This window comes from Salmo salar, chromosome 03 (genome assembly GCF_965601325.2).
Source record: "Salmo salar chromosome 03, fSalSal1, whole genome shotgun sequence".
Lineage (NCBI taxonomy): Eukaryota > Metazoa > Chordata > Actinopteri > Salmoniformes > Salmonidae > Salmo > Salmo salar.
Genome location: NC_138293.1, coordinates 34549129 through 34574982, shown reverse-complemented (window position 1 = coordinate 34574982; position 25854 = coordinate 34549129). Strand labels below are relative to the sequence as shown.

The following is a 25854-nucleotide window of genomic DNA, read 5'->3' as shown; positions in this document are numbered from 1 at the left end:
TGGTTGATATACTTGCACAATTCATCTTATTCAAGAGCGCTACAAAAATACTCAGATCGCCCACCCAGCTATTGGGTTATTTTCCCTGGATAGCAAATAAAGCAGATATTCCAGTCTATGAGTCAATGTAGACTGAAACATGAACATTAATAGACCGTCAAACTGCAGAGAGAAATGAAAACCGGGAAAAGAAAGAGAAAAATGTCCTCACTGCAATAATTTTTACTTTGTACATTTTGAGTTATAGTTAAATAACAGTGGCATGTCACTGTTCTGTAAATGCATAACGGATTGACTGTAGGCGCTCTGAATGAATGCAAAGAATCATGTTGTTAGAATAAACCAATGATGTGTATGAACATGTGTACAGTATGTCTATGGAATCAACTAACCCGCGTCTAAATCGCCATGTCTGAATAACACAGTGTAATCGTTTATTTTCATGTCTCAGCTAAAGAGTATGATTGATTGGATTTTACTAAAGTCGTGTCATTATATTGTGCACTGCTGTCTTTTGTCAACGTGAGGCTGAATGAGCCATGTGCAACCAGGGATACATATAGGGCTGGCTGGCCAGGGTCACTCACTGCTATGGACATGGCTTGGCCTTGACATCATGCTGGATGACATCATCATGGCAGTGAGGTCACCCTGGCCACATAGAGGTGCCATAATGGCCAACTGACACAATGTCGCTCTGTTCCCCTCTGAGGAAAAACTGAATCAGCTAGTACTGCTGCTGCCGGAAAAGTAGCAACAAAGACGGATGTATAACACCCACGGAAGAGAGGTAGGGTCACACTTTAAATCAACTTGCACAGTTACTGTTTATGTATATTTGTATGTATTGGTGTGATTAAAAAGGACCTACATAGTAGCTAACTGTACTAAGAACTACTGGTAATCTGAAACATGATTTGATCTGTTACTTCAACTCAGTAAACATCATTCTTTAGTAAAGCTGAGAGGCAGCTAGGACTTGGAGGGTTCAACACTTCAACCATGATGTCAATCTGACATTTAGCTGTGCTTGTATGCGAGCTGATTCTTAAAGACTAATAATGGCAAAGTCATATCGCACAGACTTCGTGTGATATAAATGGTGTGATCGTCACCTCCTGGCAGGGCAGTTACACTGCACAGACATTCACATGACATGCCATACTATTACTGTAAACTGAGAAGACATGTGTTTTCCTCACCACCCCTGACTTAGACCGCATGCCAATGCTGACAGCAGTTGGAAAAAAGGCATCGTTCACACTTCCTCCCTGCCAGTACCCATTGACATATGGTCAGTGCCCCCTTCTGCCTGCTTCCAGATTTTCCCTTCTATATTAGGCAGGTTTGGCACCTGGTTCTCTCTGCACCTGTAGCTCTCTCTAGCTGCAGATGCTGAACACCTTGGCTTCAAACTACGTTTCAAGAGAGACTATTTATAGACGTATTTGAAAGTGTATGAAATCTGGTGTTTAATCGCGTATTCATAGTTAAATATAACTCACCAAGAACAAGAACGACACTTTTCAACACAAATTGTTTTGTCTTGATACATAGTATGAAAGGAAGGAATCACTTTCCTGTGAATAAATTGTGACCTATTGTCTTGTCTGTCAACAAGACCCCCTTGGCTCATCAGAACTGAACCACAAAGCATTCTATGTCAATCAAGTGGTCAACTGTAGTGTACTGGATAAAGACAGTTTAGGATGCATACAAGAGCAATCATTGAGAAGACAAACGTTTCTGCAGCCCGTTCTAAGCAGTGTATGTCTGGAGGTCCTACTACAGTGACATTATCTTCCTGATAAAAGCTGTTGATCCCTTTGGTCCCCTGTCTGTCTGCTGAGTGGTTGTGCCCCTCCTGCTCCTTATAAAAACGCACTGAGTTCATAGCACGCTCAATGTCCACTAGATGGCGATAGAACCAAATGTTTCACGCTGAGAATGTAACGTAGCTGGGGGGTAGTGCTTCTTCAGACGGCTCTCATCCTACTTCAGATGGCTCGCGGTTTGGGGGGCTTTTGAAATGATAATGAAATACTTTTATGGGTGAGTGAGGGGTGGAGTTAATGAATTCGTGAATCGACTGATTGATTAATGTGATTGTGTATCACGTTATATTAACCAACGTACATTTTTATAAGGCAACACATCCATAAAAAAAACATATTGATGAACAAGAATGAAGTCCGTCATTTAACTCATTAATGTTGGATTCACAAAAAAAAATGTGTATGTTATTAGGGTTTCAAAAATGTCCGTTTGTTTATTGGGTATAGAAAATGTGTAAAACGGGATAAAACTGCTGCAGGAAATATATAATTTAAATGGGTGACATTGGATTTGAGTTTAATCCAATTGCTTGGCATTTTAGCCAGTTGTAGTCTACTACAACTTGGTTCCCCTTTCTCGTCAATTCAAAGCTTATTTCAGTGTGAGTTTACTTTAACATGACAGTCCGTGCAACTATACGTCGATGGTAAGCTATTCATTTAAACAATCACCGCAAGAATATCGTTAGAACGAAGATATGCATCAGTGAGTGCATATCAATGGGGAATGAGGACTAGTCCACTTCCTATTAGATCACATATCAACAGCCACTTGACATTGAGAGAGAGGAAATACAACAGCATGTCATTTAAACTCAGCACAGCTAGAGACAGGCAACCATATGTACTTCATATTGCAAAGACATGAAGTACATAGATTGCCCGAAATACGCGTATGGACAGTTCATTTAAAAAATATATGGTTTATCTCGCCAATAGTACAAATTATATTCTAATCTGTAAAGTGAACAATATTCGATTGCAGATTAGATGGTTCCTTATTTGCAGATATTTGATGATACTATTTGTACACCCGACATGCATTTCTCTCTTGTAGGCCTATACTTTTGTCATTATAAATTAGATAATTAATTATGTGAAAATGAATCGATATGAACCAAAAGCTTTCAAGCAACCCTAACATCGCAATTTCAACAGATATCACGTGTAAAAAGTAAGCATGTTGTCAAATGCTGCAGAAAATGACAAAATATAGTCACATAAAATTGATAATTGACGGATATAATTACATATTCCATCTTTCAAAAAAAATCGTTACACAATTGTTTCTATAACCTAGGCTATCTGAATGGGTATAATAGTATAATGAACATTCTAAGGATCATGCAAATATGCTTTGAGGTACTAATTTGGGAGTAATGATATAACTACATCTGCAAGTTAAAGTTCCACGTTTTTAGTACTCAGCTCATCACTTACAAAACAACATCTCAGGTGTATGTAGATGCATCCATAATGACATACAGGGGACAAATGAAGGATTAGAAAACTGAATAGCGGGGCTCAAGCAATTCACACATATTTATTTCTGCATTTTAGCAGCTTCAAACCAGGGAGTGAAATCCGGACAGGTTGTTATAGCTACCCAATCCACGGGGGTTCCGATGTCTATTTAAAAGACCTCGGACCCTCCCTCTTCTCCTTTAAACAACATTATATATCACACACAGCATGCCAATGCGACCACGTCTTAATGAGCACTAAAACATTATCTTCTTAAAATGGGCTCATTCTTGTGTTTGCGTTCAGCCTAACTGACTCAGGCAAAGAGCGCGCGCAAGGGAACGAACAGCTATCACCAGAATTTCCCCTTTGGCAGTACCTGCTGATTGGGTCCTAAAAGCAAGCTGGTTTTAACTTTTAATATTTGGCTCCTGTGTTCTGCCATGACTAGTCGCAAAATACTGTTTCTCTAACCTATCACTAGTTTTAGGACAAGGCGAGACATTTTGGTAAGCAGCGCAGATTGTTTCGTTTTTTGTCTCATTGAAAAACGAGTGTGCGCGTATGAGCGCGCGTGTATCTGGTGAAGATGTTTAGCGAAACCTTTTTAAGGATGATATACCTTGGATGTTTCCTGTTTCTTTGTGGGCTTACGCATGCCATACCAAGTTACCCTATCTGGTGGTAAGTTTACATTTCACTCTACTTTTAACTTCATTCTGCAATATCATATGCTAGTTATGCCTGCCTGTTATTTCAACAATATACAGTACTTTATGTTAATTTATTGTTGCTTTCAGTTCGTTTCTTTGAAAGGATAGGCTAATATCAGCATGTGGTTTCCAACGCTGGTCACCCTGGCAATTAAGTTGTAGCCTATCATACCGGTCTAATTGACCCTGTCAACGGGCAGTTGATATCGACGTTAACAAGCTGAGACGGAATCGTGAAGATGGGTTACAAAGCTAGTCAAGTGAAATTGTATGAAGAAAAAAAATAATGCACGTGAGTCAATGACACTATTGATTTCAAAGTGCACACATTGCGGAAACAAAGGTATAATACCGACACAGACTGGTTATGCAAAATAAAACATTTTTTTTGTGCAAACTAGTTTCAGCATGATTTGATTAACTTAAAAAGAGGTCATGCTCCGTTCTGCTTCATTCAATATTCGATGACAGACATAGGCCTAATGGCAGGTGCAGAATACGTTCGTTTATGAGAGAGGCAGTGGGAAAAGGGAAAGGTACATTTTTGGGAATCAAAATGAATTATGTTCTTATTTTAATGAGACTAATATCTAATAATAATAAGAATAATGTGGAATCATAATTCAACAAAATACGTGCAGTTTACTTTCCTTTCCATTATTACTTATTATTACTCAGAAAATGTATACGCAAAATGTACATTTCCTAGTAATCTCAATGATTTCTTCGATATCATGTAAGGAATCCTTTATACACAAATTTAATAAACGGATTTCACTATTAAGAATATTGATTATTTCCCAAGTATTCAATTGAAATTGGCCTATCAGTTATGTTATCCAATGCAGTTGTGTAACCCCATGAGATAGAGGCTATACTACAATTATTTGGATATAGCCTCAGCCACTGATTCAGCCACTTTCAACGATGCTTCATTAACTACAGTTTTATTTGGTCTCCATAGCCAAATAATCAAATGTAATTTGTTGGTCTTTTTATGGCACTGATGTTGATCATTTCCCAAACAGTCAAATTCCCTTTGACATCTTATTGTGTTAAGCAGTAGGCCTAAGGAGAATGAGGGATGCCTTCAAGCCTTGAGTTAGGGGTCAGTTGAAAAATGAATGAAACCCAATTGCCCATTCCCAGACTGTGGAAATTAGGGTGGGAGATTTTCAACTGGAATTTTCTTTTGATTCTAAATAATCCATCGTTGACCGAATGTTTTATTTTAAAGGTAAGAGCTGTCTGTTGTCCTCTCTTGACAAAATATGAACTGTTTTCTGAGTTATTGAGTAGGCCTATTGCGTGTTGTAATATTATCATGATTGAAGTCACATTTGGAATTGAAGTAGATTGACTGACAGGCCATTATAGGAGTTTTAATTGATAAATGATTGATTTCTGTTGAAAGAAATTGATGAAAGGAAAGAGTGGGATTTGAGACAACTGGGCATTAGGTGGACTGTTAGAGTCAGCCGATCAAACTGAGAGAGAACAAATTATGGCAAAGTGCAGTTGGAGGATGGAAAATTGGATGAATGTGAATTCCATTCACTCATCTTTAGGATGGATTTCGTAGAAAGGCTTGTGGAGCCCTCTTGTTGAACAACTCATCTTCCCTTGAGAGGGCAGACATTTGTCAGATTCTGCAGCTCAGCGGCATTAGAGCCAGAGGACAGGGGATGCTACAGAAAAGACACCGTCCTAGATCAGAGATCCTCAGTCCCAAGACATTCACTACAGGTTTGCATTTCACCAATCGCACACCGCGTCCTTCAACAAATCAATATTTTCCTATGAAATATTAAAGATGCTGTGTCCTGCACTTATTTCAGCTAATAGGTCTCCTGGTGGTAATACTGATGAGAATCTAATTACATGCTCAGCTGGACAGAAATCCATCATAAACAGTGGTGGGCTCTCTAGTCCTAGATCAGCACTCCTACTCTTAGACCCAGGGCTGGGAAAGACTGGCCAAAATCAGGATGGGTTCTTTCTGTGGGGAGAAACCTAATGATCTATTTCTGTTTTTCGCAAACCTCTCTTTGAGTATCCCCCAGACGTTCCCCTATTTGATCTATACCAGTACCAGTACCAGTACCAGCACCAGTACCCGATTCAACTGGTGATAATCATCAAGCCGTTGATCAGCCATTTTTTTACCTCAATATCAAATCATTTCTGGGTAACAATTAAGTTCTGTACAGTGATTGCTTTCAATTAAAATTGTCAAAAAGAAACAAAAATAGCTTTTTAGCAAAGGGCAATTTCTCAAACAATAATTTTGATTGGAATGTCTGGGAGTGGTCTGAGTGGGGAGGGAAAAACTGAAAATTAGCTGTTATTGGCAGAGAGGTTTGGAACTATCTTTCTTATTGGTCTATTAACTAATTTACTGCATAGTGATGTCACCATGGAAGGCCAAAACAAAATCCCACCAAAACAAGCAGAAATGTATTTTCAAACAGCTCTTACACTAAAATGGAATTAACATAATTTTAACTATTTCACAGTATTATTCCAACCTCATAGTGTGGAAATACATTATAAAACACAGGAAATCAAGTTTTTGATTGCGCTAGGCCTTTACTGTGCCTTCTGAAAGTAATTATTCCACTTGACTTATTCCAAATTTTGTTGTGTTACAGACTGAATTAAAAATTGATTAAATTGTTGTTGTTTTTTCTCACCCATCTACAGACAATAATGACAAAGTGAAAACATATTTTTAGAAATGTTTGCACATTTATTGAAAATGAAATACAGAAATATCTCATTTGCATAAGTATTCACACCCCTGTGTCAATACTTTGTAGAATCACCTTTGGCAGTGATTACAGCTATACGTCTTTCTGGGTAAGTCTCTAAGAGCTTTCCACACATGGATTGTGCAACATTTGCCCATTAATCTTATCAACATTTTCAAGCTGTTTGATGATCATTGCTAGACAACTATTTTCAGGCCTTGCCATATATTTTCAAGTAGATTTAAGTCAAAACTGTAACTCAGACACTCAGGGACATTCATGGTCTTCTCGGAAAAGAACACCAGTGTAGATTTGGCCTTGTGTTTTAGGTTATTTTCCTGCTGAAAGGTTTATTCATCGCCCAGTGTTTGGTGGAAAGCATACTGAACCAGGTTTTCCTATAGGATTTTGCAAGGGCTTATCTTCATTCAATTTATTTTTTATCCTCAAAAGATTGCAAGCATATCCATAACATGATGCAGACACAATTATGCTTGAAAATATGGAGAGTGGTACTCAGTAATGTGTTGTATTGGATTTGCCTCAAACATAACACTTTGTATTCACGACAAAAAGTTAATTGCTTTGCCATTTTTTTTTGCAGTATCCTTGTTGCAAAAAGGATGCATGTTTTGGAATATTTGTATTCTGTACAGGCTTCCTTCTTTTCACTGTGCATTGGGTTAGTATTGTGGAGTAACTACAATGTTGTTGATCCATCCTCAGTTTTCTCTTATCAGAGCCATTAAACTCTGTAACTGTTTTAAAGTCCCCTTGGCCTCATGGTGAAATCCCTGAGTGGTTTCCTTCCTCTCCAGCAACTGACTTAGGAAGGACACCTGTATATTTGAAGTGACTGGGTGTACTGATACATCATCCAAAGTGTAATTAATAACTTCACCATGCTCAAAGGGATGTTCGATGTCTCCTTTTTTCTATAGGTGCCCTTCTTTGCGAGGTATTGGAAAATCTCCCTGGTCTTTGTGGTTGGATCTGTGTTTGAAATTCACTGCTCGACTGAGGGACCTTACAGATAATTAATTGTATGTGTGGGGTACACAGATGAGGTAGTCATTTAAAAATCATATTAAACAATATTATGAGTATTGGTTGACATTATGGGGTATTGTGTGTAGGCCAGTGACATAAAATCTCAATTTAATCAATTTTAAATTGAGGCTGTAACACAATAAAATGTGGAAAATGTCAAGGGGTGTGAATATTTTCTGAAGGCACTGTAAGTAGAACTGGCTGTGGCTACTCAAGGAGAGGTTTGGGAAACACTGGTCTAATACAATGCTGACAGAGAGGGTTGTTCCCTGAGTTCCACCAGAATCAAAGTGACAGAGTTATGTACAACCCACAGTACACAGTCATTCACCCTCTCCTTTTTGATCATAAAAGAGCTGTCTTTTGAGTTTCTTTTTTGTGGGGCCAAGATTGTATCAAAACACCAGAACCAGTCATGATGACTGACAGAAGATGGCAGGCTTCCATTTGGTCACAGCAAACAGCCTCTGGCACCAAAATAAAGTCATCAACTTGTGTGTTTATGATTTGCTATTGGTGGGTGGGTCAGAGCACTGATTCAATCTGGGCAAGAGTGCAACGACGAAAGCAAAACAGAGGCGAGCAAGTCCAAAGACGCCGCTGAGCGTTCTCTGGGCTTATTGTGTCACCCCTACCAATACAAACAACGCCCAGCTGAAGCTGCAGCACCAGGCTATAAGAAGCTGATGTGAAGTCACCATTGAACTCTGCATACTTTATGTTATATTGAGTTTTGATTCATTCTGGCTTTAATGGAAACTAGATACCTCACTAAAGAGTGAGATAAGAAGCTAAAACAGGCTTGTGTTTCATGGTACTGTAACTTAACCCTCCTGATGTGTTCCGGTCGAATTGGACCTATTTACAAGTTTTCTCTCTGATAAATGTAGTTCAATTAATCTGACTGTCATAAGGTTCCATGAGGTTCCATGACAAAAATGACCGGTCATTAGAAATGAATGGGTGAGACTACAATTAGTGTATAAAATTGAGTTCAGGCACATGCCCATTCATCAAATGGACACACACACACACACACACACACACACACACACACACACACACACACACACACACACACACACACACACACACACACACACACACACACACACACACACACACACACACACACACGCACATACACACACACACACACACACCTCACTCCCTTTCTTGGCTTCCATGGCAACCCCCATGGGAACCTTTCCCCAATAGAATCCTTCCCCCACGGGAACCACACCTGTTGGCATTCTCACAAACAATCGCAACATTGTTTCAATAATACATTGAACTTTTCTTGCAGCTCTGGTATATAAAGCTTTTTGAGGCCTTGCTCACAATTCATTCTGTGGCACAATGACCAAATTATATACTGTATGTGAGGCTCTTGATCATATCTTTGATCATGACACTGGTGAGGAGAGAGTCCTTGTTAAACTTCGACACAAAGTAGTCTGTGATAAATAGCACAATATGTTTCATCTGAGTATTTGTTATAGTCAAAATAATCCATACATTATGCTTTTTTTTAACTCGAAATCGAGTTGTATGAGCTCAGGTCAATGAGACCTACAGGCCATAAATAGCAAATATAAGTTTAAAACTTGTAATGTTCACAAGAACTTAAGTTGATAAAAAGATCTAACACAACATTAGGTGATAATATATGTATTATTATGTATTTATAATCAGCTGTAATGGGGCAGTTATTTTGGACCGGGAACACAGAATTAATTAACATGAAACGAACACAACAGAAGGGTTAACACCATTTTTTACATAAAACCTTGCTGTTGAACAATATGTGCCTTTTAACTCCTCTCACTAATCGTGTCTTTACTTTTGCAAATAACTGTCAATCATCCAAGAACTGACAGATATTATTATCATGAAATGTCGCTTTGTGGAGTTTTGTTGGCAGAAGCTGAACACTCCTTGGAGTTAGAATGGTTAGAATGTACAATGGTGGAGGATTGGTGGAGGATTGGAGGAGGATATGGGACTCGACCAACACAGGTTCATGTCTCTCTAACTCCTCGACCTGTCATGGCTCAGCCTGACACACACACACACACACACACACACACACACACACACACACACACACACCACCCCACCTTAAAAGATAAATACCTGGAGGTGAAAGCTTGCCGCACATTCCTTTTCCCAAACGTGCTCTCTTGATGTCAAAGTCGGCTCCAAAGCCCCAGGGCCTGCAAGAGTAAAGTGGTAATTCTACGGTACCCTGCTTGGGCTTGCTGAAATATGCATTAAACCTAGTCTGGATACACTTAAATGAGAGGAGGAAAGATCTATACTGACTGAGACTAGAATCAAACATGATATCTATTATTTTCTCTTGTGTGTGTATTTCTGATGATAATATGCAGCTACTGTTTATGGAGATGACACTGGCAAGGTTTATATGAATCCTCAATCGTCTTGGTTTTGTTTGAGTTTGGGTATCACCTAAAGTAAAGGAATCTGGTATAAGACACATGATTCATTCTTTACCTATGAGAAAATGAAAATGACCTTTGTAATCAGAAGCACTTTTATTCGCTAAGCACATTCACATATACCCAGAATTGTACTTGGTGATATGGTGCTGCTGGCGGTATACATAACCTGGTCTCAGAGCAAAACCAATTATATTTGACTAAAATCTGTGCCACTCCATTTAGTATGATATGTTTTTTTACGTTACGTTACCTTACATTAGCTAAAATGTTAATGTTGTCTGTGATGAGGTTCGGACACGCAACCTTTGGGTTGCTAGAAGTTTGCGTTGTCTGTGATGAGTTTTGAACACCCTTCCTTTGGGTTGCTAGAAGTTTGCATTATACGCCCACCTAACCACCCTAACCAAACACCATCCTTTTGTTTCTAACCTACTGTCTTATCGAACATAATATATCATACTAAACAGATCAAATAATGTAACCTAATGTAAAGTAACATATCATACTAAATGGAGTAGCACAGATGTTTGTAAAATATAATATGTTTTGCTCTAAGACCAGGCTCCGAGACCAGGCTGGTAGACAACGTATTATATTATAGAGACAGAAACAGAGAGGAATTTAGTTCACATTAGAAGTTAGATCTATGAATTACAAGGAGGAACAATTTACTAATAAATGAAAACATTTTGCATTCAACTTAAGACCACAAACTCCATATATCTTAAATAGAGTTGTACAACATGTAAAATATGTATTTTTTAGTACTCAATAACACCATGTACTCCATAGTCTACCTCTGTAATAAATCCATAAATCATATGGTTGAAGCTTTCCCCACTTCCTCTCCTCCTACTTCCTAACAGTAATAGAGGTGACCTGAATCACTCAGCCTGTATAGGACGTCCTCAGAAGCAGAGCTAGCGTGAGGGCCATGGGTCTGACCGCCTTAGGGCCCACACACCTATAGGGGCCCTGTAAGGGGCTCCCTGTTCTTGCAGATAAAAAAAAATAGAAATAAAGATAAAACATTATTTAACACTCTAAATCATGGCAAAATGGATAAATATTATATCATAAATAATATAATTTCATCAAATCCTGGAATTTGTCTAAGCTGGTGTTGGTTATTTTATAAAGCAATGTCCAGCTGTGTCTGTCGCTATACCCCCTTGAGGGGCCCCCTGCATGGCCTTGGAACAAAACGCAGTTATCGGAAAAACACCATTCTAAAGCTCAACTGATACGAGTGGTTTCATGTGACAGAGGTGAAAATCTCCATTAGAAACACTGAAAGAGGTGAAGTCTAAAGATGCAACTAGGATGAGTTGCTAATATGACTAAGATTGTGCCTTTGGCTTCTGGACGAAGAAAAAACGTTGACATGAAAACCAATAGAACATGAGAGAAATGTTGCTTTCAATGGCATGTCAGGAAGTCTTTATAAAATACAGAGTGGGGTTCCAGATTTTCGGGAACCCGATTTGCCATAGCTAAAGTTACTGAGATTTCTGCGCATGTGCGTGATTTTTTTTTACATAGCTGCTGCCCACTCCGTACCGTCTCCCCCTCCTTCCAGATTGTTTTATGTAGCTAAGCTTACAACGCTGACTACGTAGCTGCTGCTTCCCCCTCCTTGATCAGCCATGTGCGCCTTTGTCTGGTGTAGCCTACAAACTCCATGTTGCACACAAAAGACATGGTCAACATGTTCAAACGATTGTAGAATAGTAGGCTATTAAGCATAAGCACGATTTGATGTTATTTTTCAGGAGGGGAGTTAGGCTAAATGCTGAGCTATTTACATGTTGGGGCACCAGGCAATGCAAAACAAACTTACCCACTGTCAGACTCTGGTTACCAGTCCGGATACATGCTTGGCTGCCTAGAGCCTTTCGCTGCCCAGAGGTGGAACAGCCACAGTAGGTAGCCTACTCGTGCTGTACTTCCATGATCATTGAGAAGCTAAATAGCCGTTTAGAGCCTGTGTGTTGCTAAAACACAGATCGTTTTTACCCCAATGCAAAACTCAAGTGGGGAGTGACACCTAATTAGCGTTGTATTTTTTCATCATCATTGCAAACATTCGCTAAGCAGGAGGAAGACAGGCAGTCAAAGTAATAGTGTTCTTTTTTTCAGCAACTGTGGCTAGTGGCTACAATATGGCAGCAACTATAGCCTACGTCATCACACAGAACAATTACTGTTTTTGCAATGTGTAGGGACTGCTTCCTGCTTGTGCAACTGCAATATTCATTGCAACAGACAGAGAAGGTTGTAGCCTTCATAATAGGCTATATGTTTTTTGGAATGTTCATTCAAATTGCCGCAGGGTTTTTTATTTCAGCTGTTTAGAAAGATAAGGCAGACACCTAGGCTGCATCATCATGGTTTAGAAGAGGGTGAGTAAAGAGAGAAACTTCAAAGATTTGGGGGAGTGTCAGCAGCAGCTACATATACGTAAAATAACACATGCGCAGAACATGATCCAGATCTTTATCTTTGAGAAAGAGGTTTCCAGAGTATACAATAATTCCCTAAATGTTTCTACGGTTGGATTTTGGCTAGGCTACTTTGAAGCAAGGTAAGACATCCCTTGTAAATAGGCTAGGAAGTTAAACTTCCAGGGTTCAAACAGTTAAGTATATCTTCTCAACATGCAGACTGCCTTCAACCAAAGCCAACCCTAGATGTTAGGAGGCCCTCAGTGAAATCTTGTTTGGGGGACCCTCTATTACAGGGATTGAAAATATTTTAGTGGCTCCCCTCTTGATGGCGGAGAGGGAAAAAATATGTTTTTGAGTTAATTTCCTGCAATTCTACACATTTTGCCATGGGGCGTAGACAGGGCTCTAAAGGGCGACCAATTTCATTGCATATGCAATGAAATATTTTGCTGTGCGACCTGAAGTTTTAATTTGGGAGCAACAGTTTCTAAAACTAAAATAAATAAAAAAATTAAATGAGTAACAATATTTCACCGCAACAATCTTTTCTACTCTGCCCAAACAAGCTGTCACATCATGCTGTCAATTCATTCACTCAACACATTCTTCCAAAACAAGAACATTGCTGCTTTCCACATTGCTTCTAAAGATGAATCCACATGTTTTGTCTATTATACTATTAGTTTGTGTATCTTACTCTCTGCAAAACGTGAGTTAGTCAGCTAGTCTAAGGAAGCTGGCATGTGGTTAAAATAATTCTAATCATTAATGCTAATTGCTAACTAGCTAGCATTTAGCTAAATGCACTAGCTAGGGCAAAGCAAACGTTAGCTCTAATGTAGGTTGCTACCAGTGGTGGTGTAGATCAGTATGTTGTAATCGTTGTCTAAATGTAACTTCTATTCAAATGTGACTCGAGTCCTCTGGGAAATACTGAACAACACTTTGGTTCCTACCCTTTCATAACTCTTACCTGGCTTTTTGATATGTTGTCACGCTAAACAACACCAACCATAGAATTACAATAATCATTCTATTTCTGTGATTCCAACAGTTCACCCAAGTGTTTTGATTTTGCTGCGAAGAGACAGAATCATTATATAATTTATTCTGATATTGCCCCCATGCAGCTAGTTTCTGGTCACAGGTTCAGGTTAATTTAAAATTAACCCTACAAATAGCAGTGTTGGGAAATTTGGAAAGCTATAGTCAATCAATCAACAATATAATAATACTCTGAGGAAAATAATAATATTTTTTTATGTAACCTTTATTTCACTAGGCAAGTCAGTAAAGAAGAAATTCTTATTCACAATGACAGCCTACACCGGCCAAACCCAGACAATGCTGGGCCAATTGTGTACTGTCCTATGGGACTCCCAAACATGGCCGGTTGTGATATAGCCTGGAGTCGAACCAGGGTGTCTGTAGTGACCCCTCTAACACTGAGATGCAGTGCCTTAGACCGCTGTGCACCTCAGGAGCCCAACTAGCTAGCTTACAAACTGTGGATACTGTGCGATTAGAAAGATTCAAAATTAATGTAAGACATCACAGCACAGTCTGTTTTTTTTGGCCCATATCGTGCTGCCCTACTAACAACCTGGCAACTTTAGCAGTATATGCAAACATTTGGTGGCACAGGAAAAAAAGGTAAAGTGATGTATTTTAACAGGAGATGTGCTTCAAAAGTAAGTAGGATTATTTGACTGTCTTTACACAGGCAGCCCAATGCTTATATTTTTTATTTTGACCAATCACATCAGATCTTTACACATCAGATATTTTGTCAGAACGTATCTGATTGGTCAAATGAAAAAAAAGATCAGAATTGGGCTGCCTGTGTAAACACAGCCATATACAGTGCCTTCCGAAAGTATTCACACCTCTTAACTTTTTCCACATTTTATTGTATTACAGTCTGAATTTAAAATGTATTAAATTGAGATTTTGTCTAACATAATAACCCATAATGTCAAAGTGGAATTATTTTTCAAAATGTTTACAAATTCATTAAAAATGAACAGCAGAAATGTCCTGAGTCAATAAGTATTCAACCCCATTGTTATGGCAAGCGTAAATAAGTTCAGGAGAAAAAAATGTGCTTAACAAGTCACATAATAAGTTGCATGGACTCACTCTGTGTGCAATAATAGTGTTTAACATGATTTTTGAATGACTACCTCATCTCTGTACCCCACACATACAATTATCTGTAAAGGCCCTAAGTCGAGCAGTGAATTTCAAAAACAGATTCAACCACAAAGACCAGGGAGGTTTTCCAATGCCTCGCAAAGAAGGACACCTATTGATAAAAATAAAAACGCAGACATTGAATAGCCTTTTGAGTATGGTGAAGTTCCTAATTACACTTTGGATGGTAAATAAATATACCCAGTAACTACAAAGATACAGGTTTCAGGAGAGGAAGGAAACCACTCAGTGATTTCACCATGAGGCCAATGGTGACTTTAAAACAGTTACAGAGTTTAATGGCTGTGATAAGAGAAAACTGCGGATGGATCAACAACATTGTAGTTTCTCCACAATGCTAACCTAATTGACAGAGTGAAATGAAGGAAGCTTGTACAGAATGAAAATATTCCAAAACATGCATTCCGGTTTGCAACAAGGCACTAAAGTAATACTGCAAAATAAAGTGTCAAAGCAATTCACTTTTTGCCCTGAATACAAAGTGTTATGTTTGGGGAAAATCCAATACAACACATTACTGAGTACCACTCTCCATATTTTCAAGCATAGGGGGGGCTGTATCATGTTATGGGTATGCTTATAATCGTTAAGGACTGAGGAGATTTTCAGGATAAAAAATAAATGGAATTAAACTAAGGACAGGCAAAATCCTAGAAGAAATCCTGGTTCAGATTGCTTTCCACCAGACACTAAGAGATAAATTCACCTTTCAGCAGTACAATAACCTAAAACCCAAGGCCAGATCTACACTGGAGTTGCTTACCAAGAAGACAGTGAATGATCCTGAGTGGCCGAGTTAGTTTTGACTTAAATCTACATGAAAAATTCAATGCCAAGTCCTGAAAATGGTTGTCTAGCAATGAGTAATGACCAATTTGACAGAGCTTGAAGAATTTAGTTTTTTTGTTGCACAATCCAGGTGTGGAAAGCTCATAGTGACTTACGCAGAAAGACTCACAGCTGTTATCGCAGCCAAAGGTGCTTCTACAAAATAGTGACTGAGGTGTGTGAATACTTATGTAAATTTGAAATTTCTGTATTTCATTTTCAATACATGTTCTAAGATTTCTTAAACATGTTTTCACTATATCATTATGGGATATTGCATGTAGATAAGTGAGAAAATAAATCCGTTTAATACATTTTGAATTCAGGCTCTAACACAACAAAATGTGGAATAAATCAAGGGGTATTGCTTAGTTGAGGTCAAAATAGCTCTTACAATATTTCAGTGGTATAAATACTTGGTAGAACTGTAATGCAGAAACCAGCTACCCTCTGAAAAAATAGTTATACTATGGAAAATGTTATATAAATACCAGATTTCCTATCCTGCAATATTCTATATGTGCAACTTGTTATGGTATTTGGGTTGTTTAACATTTGGTTTAAAGTGACTGAGGATTTGGGCATGCTTTTTGAAGCTTCCTGCCATATGTAAGACATACGTAAGCCCTACCACTCCCATTGTTTCACTAGCAGCGATGCTAATGCTGGCTGTGGGGTAAGTAAATAAAGAAAAACGAAGCCATATTTTTGGTCATTATCTCTCAGGATCAATGGTTGAATAATTTTTTGTCACTAAAATGAAGTATATTTCAAATGTTGGTGTACTGCCCCGTTTTTAACGAATAAATAAGACACAATTCATATTTATTTCAAAATTCGAAAAACTAAATGATACTACTATCAAATTATGGTAAATTAGCTTTTTAGTACTAGTGTGGATTGCACTTTGGAAAAGAGATGCTTATTATTTATTAAGACAAATATATATATATTTTCGATTTCCAGAATATGTTTTGGTTATATTTTATTTAAGGTAACATTATTTACATGTCTATTTACATGTTTTTGATCCCCTGCTGATTTTGTACGTTTGCCCACTGACAAAGAAATGATCAGTCTATAATTTTAATGGTAGGTTTATTTGAACAGTGAGAGACAGAATAACAACAAAAAAATCCAGAAAAACGCATGTCAAAAATGTTATAAAATTATTTGCATTTTAATGAGGGAAATAAGTATTTGACCCCTCTGCAAAACATGACTTAGTTCTTGGTGGCAAAACCCTTGTTGGCAATCACAGAGGTCAGACAATTCTTGTAGTTGGCCACCAGGTTTGCACACATCTCAGGAGGGATTTTGTCCCACTCCTCTTTGCAGATCTTCATTAAGTCATTAAGGTTTCGAGGCTGACGTTTGGCAACTCGAACCTTCAGCTCCCTCCACAGATTTTCTATGGGATTAAGGCCTGGAGACTGGCTAGGCCACTCCAGGACCTTAATGTGCTTCTTCTTGAGCCACTCCTTTGTTGCCTTGGCCGTGTGTTTTGGGTCATTGTCATGCTGGAATACCCATCCACGACCCATTTTCAATGCCCTGGCTGAGGGAAGGAGGTTCTCACCCAAGATTTGACGGTACATGGCCCCGTCCATCGTCCCTTTGATGCGGTGAAGTGGTCCTGTCCCCTTAGCAGAAAAACACCCCCAAAGCATAATGTTTCCACCTCCATGTTTGACGGTGGGGATGGTGTTCTTGGGGTCATAGGCAGCATTCCTCCTCCTCCAAACACCGCGAGTTGAGTTGATGCCAAAGAGCTCCATTTTGGTCTCATCTGACCACAACACTTTCACCCAGTTGTCCTCTGAATAATTCAGATGTTCATTGGCAAACTTCAGACGGGCATGTATATGTGCTTTCTTGAGCAGGGGGACCTTGCGGGCGCTGCAGGATTTCAGTCCTTCATGGCATAGTGTGTTACCAATTGTTTTCTTGGTGACTATGGTCCCAGCTGCCTTGAGATCATTGACAAGATCCTCCTGTTTAGTTCTGGGCTGATTCCTCACCGTTCTCATGATTATTGCAACTCCACGAGGTGAGATCTTGCATGGAGCCCCAGGCCGAGGGAGATTGACAGTTATTTTGTGTTTCTTCCATTTGCGAATAATCGCACCAACTGTTGTCACCTTCTCACCAAGCTGCTTGGCGATGGTCTTGTAGCCCATTCCAGCCTTGTGTAGGTCTACAATCTTGTCCCTGACATCCTTGGAGAGCTCTTTGGTCATGGCCATGGTGGAGAGTTTGGAATCTGATTGATTGATTGCTTCTGTGGACAGGTGTATTTTATACAGGTAACAAACTGAGGTTAAGAGCACTCCCTTTAAGAGTGTGCTCCTAATCTTAGCTCGTTACCTGTATAAAAGACACCTGGGAGCCAGAAATCTTTCTGATTGAGAGGTAGTCAAATACTTATTTCCCTCATTAAAATGCAAATCAATTTATAACATTTTTGACATGCGTTTTTCAGGATTTTTTTGTTGTTATTCTGTCTCTCACTGTTCAAATAAACCTACCATTCAAATTATAGACTGATCATTTCTTTGTCAGTGGGCAAACATACAAAATCAGCAGGGGATCAAATACTTTTTTCCCTCACTGTATCTATGCATGTAAAATAGGCCCAGTAGCAATAGAAAGGTCGGTTCCTCCTATTTTTAGAAATCAAAACTCAGTTTTTGCGCACGACTGCGCGTAGAAAGGTTTTGCAAAGACTGGGTTTATAAGAACAGCTGTTTGAGGAGCTGGGCAGTGTGAGCGCTCACTACGAGATAGGGTTTTTCCAATAGGCTCTGTATGCGATGCGCATATGATAAATAAGAAACATGACTAACTAACAAAAAGACACACATTTAATTCCACTAAATTATGCAAATGACCTGTAGACCGATAAGCTTGACCAGTCAAATTTATTTTCAGCAGTTAACCAACTAACGGTTAACTGTTGACATCCTTAGTGTTGATGCCTAATTTGTGTTTTATGATAGGCCATATCAGCTATTCATTTTTTAAATGATTTGGTCAGAAGGGCGCCTCGAGAGCACCCCACTCCCTCTGTGCTGAGACTAGCGCCACGCCTGTACGTCCCGAGACTTATGACTGTGTGTATTGTCCAGGCAGGTTCTGTTTGTCTGTCTGGCCTGTTCTGATCTGATCATCTACAGTATACACTCACACAGTAGTCAGACAATACTAGCTTTAACCAGCTCATACATGGTCAAACAGGAATCAACAGGTAACACCTAAAATAGTATAACCATATTATCAGGCATGGGGAACAGCATAATGCAGTACAAAAATAAGCGCAGCACAATGGTGAGATAAAAACATATACAGTAGTACAGTATCTATGTAGCTAGTGGGATAGGTTGGAACCTTGCCGCTGTTTGTTTTCTTCCACCTGCTGACCTCACTCAACACCCACAGAGAAATTCACAAGTTCTTCCTGGCAGAACAGAACGTCTACAGGTCAAATTAAAAGCTGTGCCACTTGTTTTCCCTTCTTCCTCCCTCAGTCTTTCCCAGACAAGATCTTATCTGCTCACACTTGCGGAAGGGGCTGTACTTGTGTTGCTGGTTTCACTTGGCATGGTTCAGAAGTCATCACATTCCTGCTCTACATGTTATGGCTATTAGGAGCAAGTGTCTGCGGTGGGTTGTGATGTGGACTCAGGTTTCTGTTGTGCGAGGTCTGCTGTGCTCAGCTTAGCGCTTTAGGGTGCGGATTGACAAGCACCAAAGAGAGGTCAATTTGGAATAGGAGTTTCCTTGTTTACTGACGTGCTTGCTTTCGTTCATATGTATTGCAGACAAAATGCAGGCTGTGAGGACTTGATATCCTCTCAGACTCTTTTAGAGCCTGTTTCCCCCCTGTCTTTCTTTTTGTATTTCTCATATATGATTAACCAGAGGTCTAGTCATGTCTCTGAGCCAAGGAAAATAATATGGGAAAGCCTTTAAAGTGAGCATGACACATTGCTCCGCCATTTGCTCGGGGATATACTTTGGAAAGTACTAAATGGCTACACTTACTCGGTAACCCATTGACGTATGTAGGCTACAGACAAGAGGTTGAAAGCAGACGCATGAGACTAGGTGTATTCAGTTAAGCTTCATTTGTTAGAGCAAACAATATATCTGCTACATTGACTTGATTTGCGACGCAAACGTCTGGTACACAAGGTCAGCCTGTCTCTCAGGGACGACCTGGGTCTCGTTCTCCAGTTGCAATGTAACTTAAGCATTACGATGATCGTACCAGTCGCATCGTTATTTCCGAGGCAACATTTTTAAGTGTTTCCCGGAACAAGCACGCAGAGAGAACATTCTCTAAGTGCATCTTTAGCCATTGGTCGACACTGGTTGGATCGAAAGAAAAGCAACACTGTTCTCGGATCAGCCTTCTCCACTCAGATCTTGCCATAATATCTTGTCACACATCATGAAGCATATTGAGGCAAAAATGACAGGCAGTAAGTAGCCTAGTGGCAAAAATAAAACTCAATATGATTTTAATATGATTGAAATATATAGGCTCATGTAGCATATTTATCTTTTAATGCAGTTATCTCGGTTTTCATTTGAAGCATTATTTTATCTATCACTTGTTGATAATAATTGCAAATACTTTGGCACTTTGTATTTGTAGTCAACTTTGTTCTGAAGTTATTAGAGCTTACAGTCAGACAGATGCCTAAACATCTTGATCATATGTTTAACGGAGATCTTCTGCGAGTAAAGTGATGCGGAAGGGCAAAAAGCATCTAACGATGCACTTTAGCTCCTCTACAAGTATCTGGATCACTCGTAGATGTGCGAACGTTTTTAAGAGCAACGTTACTAATGAAGCCTCTGGGAAACAGATCGGCTACTAAAGATACATCGTAAGATGGTTCTAATGACAATCTCAATGCTACGAAGTCTCTGGTAAACCTCGCAGTGTAGAGTGATACGGTTAAATCATTTCTTTTTTAGAAGTGGAATTTAGAAATGCCTGGGGTGAGACTCGGGCTCTGTATGATAATCTTGTTGTTGTGATCACAGAGTGATTACTTCTTTAACATCGTTGCCCAGGTCAACAGATAGTGAGATAATTGAGCTGCGCAAGTCCTGCCTGCTCCCACCTGCTCTGGCTTGAGGCCTACTGTCGGAGCCACGTTTGGGAGTGTCAGAAACAGTGAGCGGATATCCCTTCTTTCTATGTACTTGATCTTCTTTTTGTCCAGCTCCTGTTATTTTGGATGAGTGTAAAACTCCCTTGTTCTACTGTTGGAGGTTGGAGCAGATCACTGTGCAAACAAACACTGCACTGTCTGTCTCTGTCATAATGGCCAAATCACTCAGACGTGGATCGCCAGATTACTGTCATCAATAGCAGCTTCAGTGAGGACTGAGTTTACTGCAGAAGGAGCTGTTGACTGCAGTGCCAACAAGGAACTTGTTGCTACTATGCAGTAGTTGCCTTGCCAATGACAATAGGAAGTCAGTTATTAGATCAAATGTTATGTTACGGTTGTAATATAATACGTTTTTATTCATGGTGAATTGATTGATATAACAATCCCATTCATAGAATGAGGTTTATCCAATCCTATCGTCTCTATGAGCTGTATTTACCTGAGCTGACAACAATGGATAGTAATTGGAATGGAATTAACCCTAAACTGTATGTAGTACTCTGGGAGAGGGTGAATGGAAATAAATGCATGGTGGCTAGATGAAAACAATGTGATGGATTATGAGGAGCAGAGCAGAGGAACAGTGAGTGAGGAGTGAAGGAAAATACTGTATGTTAAAAGCTTTATGTGGAAGTGCATGAGTGTGGTCTGAGTGTATCTTATTAATATATTGTAATACATGGGTGAAATACAGTAGGATCTCAACCAAGCACCTATATTGTGGAATGGATAATTGAAGTGAAATATATTTGCTATCAATGTGTCCAAAATAGTTCCCCCCGTGGGGACAATAACGTGTATCAGCTGTTGTTAGAACATAGTGGCCATCATTTAATCTAATTTCATGCTCATGTACATGCTTCCTTTCATCCTCATTGGATGGTTGTCATCCTCCCACTCTCGACCCTCCCACTGACGGTAGTAGGCCACTGTACAAAAGAGTGGAATACAAACTGACTGGAGCCAGATTGACTGCGTTCTTTAGATCAAACAATTACAATTACAGCATGCTGCTTCAAAAGTCTTCTTCAAAAGTACCACAATGACATAACATGAGATGACAGCACCGAGATAGTTGTCACGTTTCCATGGTTACGAGCGATGTTAACACCTTAATTGAAAGACACACACACACACACACACACACACACCACACACACACACACACACACACACACACACACACACACAGAAAGATATAATCAGAGAACAATCAAGTTTGCACTTGTTGCATCCCAGAATATCCGTCCTCAAAGAGAAAGGGGGATGGATGGATAGATATGTAATTAATACATCCGTCTGAAGTCTCAATGTACAGTTGTACTCTCATTACCCTAAGTCAAGGGCCTGTTTAGCGTGTGGACACTTAAAAAAAGTTGTGGTTCTCTGTAATAACAAGGTGAAGCTTCCAAGTTGTCAACCTAGAGGTCTATGAACCACTTTGGGTTCACGGGGGGACTTTCATCTTTCCTCGTGGCGTGGTTAACTTTGTGGAGTATAGCACTGGGACTGCGGTTTAAATCCACACAAAGGCCAGGTGGCTACAGAGGGGATAGATAGAGGGATAAGGCATTGATGCTTAATGGTAACATCTGACACACACACACACACACACACTGCACGTACACACATAAGCACAACATACACACACAAAGAAAGAGAGACACACACAAGCAGTCAGTATATCATGTCACTGCCTCCTCTCTCCCCGTGCAGGTCCCTAGCGGTGGGCCACCAGTACTCGTCCCTGGGCTCCCAGCCCATCCTGTGCGGCTCCATTCCTGGCCTGGTGCCCAAGCAGCTGCGATTCTGCCGGAACTATGTGGAGATCATGCCCAGTGTGGCAGAAGGGGTGAAGATCGGCATCCAGGAGTGCCAGCATCAATTCAGGGGCCGTCGTTGGAACTGCACCACCATCAACGACAAGGCCATCTTCGGACCAGTGCTGGACAAAGGTAATGTATGGTAATAGATTTATAAGAGAATGCAGGACACACTCATGAACAGTAGTGTAAAGTACTTAAGTAAAAATACTTAAGAGTACTACTAAAGTAGTTTTTGGGGGTATCTGTTCTTTACTATTTATACTTTTGACTACTTTTACTTTACTACATTCCTTAAGAATGTATTGTACTTTTTACATTTTCCTTGACACCCAAAAGTACTCGTTACATTTTGAATGCTTAGCAGGACAGGGAAAGAGTCAAATTCACGTACTTATCAAGAGAACATCCCTGGTCATCCCTACTGCCTATGATCTGGCGGACTCACTAAACACACATGCTTCGTTGTAAATGATGTCTGAATGTTGGAGTGTGCCCGTGGCTTTCCGTTCAAACAAGAAAATGGTGCCATCTGGTTTACTTAATATAAGGAATTTGAAATTATTTATACATTTACTTTTAATACTTAAGTATATTTTAAACCAAATACTTTTAGACTTTTACTCAAGTAGAATTTTCCTGGGTGACTGTTACTTTTACTTGCATCATTTTCTATTGAGGCATCTTTACTTTTACTCAAGTATGACAGTTGGGTACTTTTTCCACCACTGCTCAATGTCACGGCTGTCGAAAGGATCGGACCAAAGTGCAGCGTGGTTGTAGTTCCACATTTTATTTAATCCGTGAAACTTTGCAATACATAAATAACTGAATTGACAAAAACAACAAACCGTGACGCAGAGAGAAACAAACACTACTCAAAATATAATCACCCACAAAACCCAGGAAGAAAAACCCCTACTTAAATATGATCTCCAATTAGAGACAACGAGGACCGGCTGCCTCCAATTGGAGATCATCCCAAACAAGCCAACATAGAAATACAAAAACTAGAACCTAAGAACATAGAAATAGAAAACATAGAAAAACACAAAACATCCCCTGTCACGCCTTGACCTACTCTACCATAGAAAATAACATCTTACTATGGTCAGGACATGACACTCATAAAACACTGCAAACTAGCCATCTTTGGACCAGTGCTTGACAAAGGTAACAACATATCTTGAGAGAAAAAGGCACTATAATAAAACAGTGCAGCCTTGGCATTTCTCCTACTGGGCTACTCATCCACAGAACAGGATGGCTATGGGTGACAGCCTACATTATACATTTAATAACACTTGAGAACCAAGTCTTAACTGTGAGAACCAAGTCTTAAACCTGTTTGCTACATTAGAAAAAAACATTACTGTGCTGTATAATACAAGTGACATTATTTTCCTGCATGACTTGAATACATGCAGTGAGTGTTTTCCCCGTATCTGTTCCCAAGTTCTTGAAAGAATACTAGTGTACTATAATAATTTCCTTGCCTGTCAATGTTGGTAATGCTTGGCATTTCAAATGAGAAACGATTCCTAACCCTGTCTCGACTAAAACTCTACCACTCACTTTAATCAGGGCTGCAACTGGTGTTGATATTGAGAGGATAGAATAAGACCATTGTGTTGTAAGTTGTTGTTATATTATGTTGTTAGTTGATAGATCAAACAAACAACTGTTTTAACTCCATCCTGCCTCAGTCAGTGTGTGTGTGTGTGTGTGTGTGTGTGTGTGTGTGTGTGTGTGTGTGTGTGTGTGTGTGTGTGTGTGTGTGTGTGTGTGTGTGTGTGTGTGTGTGTGTGTGTGTGTGTGTGTGTGTGTGTGAGAGAGAGAGAGAGAGAGTATCATATGCAATTAAAATCCTTGTTCAAATAGACTTGTGAGAGTCACTCAGCTATGAGCTGTTTGAACAGATGAAATGATGTGTATACACACTTTGGGTGGAGAATGTTGTCTTTTGTTGGAATTTTCTCTGGAAGGGAATCCCCTTCAAGGCCCCCCCTCTCCCTCCCCTCAGCTTCTATGTGAGGTGTGTAAAATAGGGATGAAGTCAGACCTTATAAATGAAATTCAAGCAGAAAATTACGTTTTCTAATTTCTGTTCTATCATCTCTATTTGAGATTAAGTTAACCGAAGAAGAAGCACCCATATTTTACTCTAAAAATGTTCATCCTTGTATTATTCAGCTGTCATATCATGAAGCTAGTGGATTCTCTGTCTCCACACTATTGCACTGAGACCCTGGGATTAGTTGCCAGTAGTCAAGGGTAGAGGATGAGCAGAGAGGAGCATGGAGGGGTAATGGAGAGGAGAGGGGGAAGAGGAAAAAGAGAGGGGGGGGGGGTCTAAACCTGTCAACTGGATTTGGAAAAGACTGATGTTTACTATAGTGTGATTTGGGGTTAGTTGGGGCAATTGCTTTTAATAAACTCTTGAGCCAGTTGTTACATTGATGGAGAAGGCTTGAGCTCAAGTAGGTGGGTAATGATAGGGGTTCACAGTCCCTGGCCTCATTGTGGTGTAAATACCTCCACATCACCCCCATGGCTTCTCTCCCTCCTTGTCTAAATTGCAGGGGCACTGGGTGGAAAGGGGAGGTGGGGAGAGAGGCAGCCGGGCCAGGCTACTCTTTGGGTCTGGGGGGACTTTAGTAAATCATTTTGATTGGATTAAGGTCAGTGAAGCCCTTAAAAAACGTGAGAGGTCAAAGTGGTTGGATTAAGTGTCTTTGTCAGGGTCCGGGTAGAGTGACTGGCAGGGCTCAGGGTCTTTTGATAGGGCTTAGTAAGGGAGAAGTTTCTCATTTCATTTGCTTTGATTGATGCTTGTATTTGTCTGCGCATCGGGTCCATTGTCCCCCGGCAAGGCTAGTGTCTGTTCTGTTTGTCTGCTGAGCAGACGGATGCGTGTTTGTTTCCTCCTTAGGCTTTTTTATTGGGAGAAAGGCTGAAAGGAACCATAGGCCTCAAAAGCTTTGCACCTATCTGTTAGTTAGCCTATTAATACCGATCCCTTGTCTTAACCAGTTTATTGGCAGGCATCCCCCTGAACAGCTTCCAGGCAAAGCTG

General features: G+C 39.8%; 1 protein-coding gene across 1 annotated transcript in view; it reads left to right on the top strand.

The window, feature by feature from the left end:
• Nucleotides 1–3521: 3521 nt before the first annotated feature.
• The window catches only part of LOC106599872 (protein Wnt-3a), a 34120-nt gene continuing 11787 nt past the window's right edge, over nucleotides 3522–25854 (top strand). Inside the window, exons 1-2 of the mRNA XM_014191223.3 lie at nucleotides 3522–3983; nucleotides 22672–22910. Of these exons, the coding sequence (XP_014046698.1) occupies nucleotides 3889–3983; nucleotides 22672–22910 (334 nt within the window). The 5' untranslated portion in view covers nucleotides 3522–3888. The remainder of the gene's footprint in view (nucleotides 3984–22671; nucleotides 22911–25854) is intronic.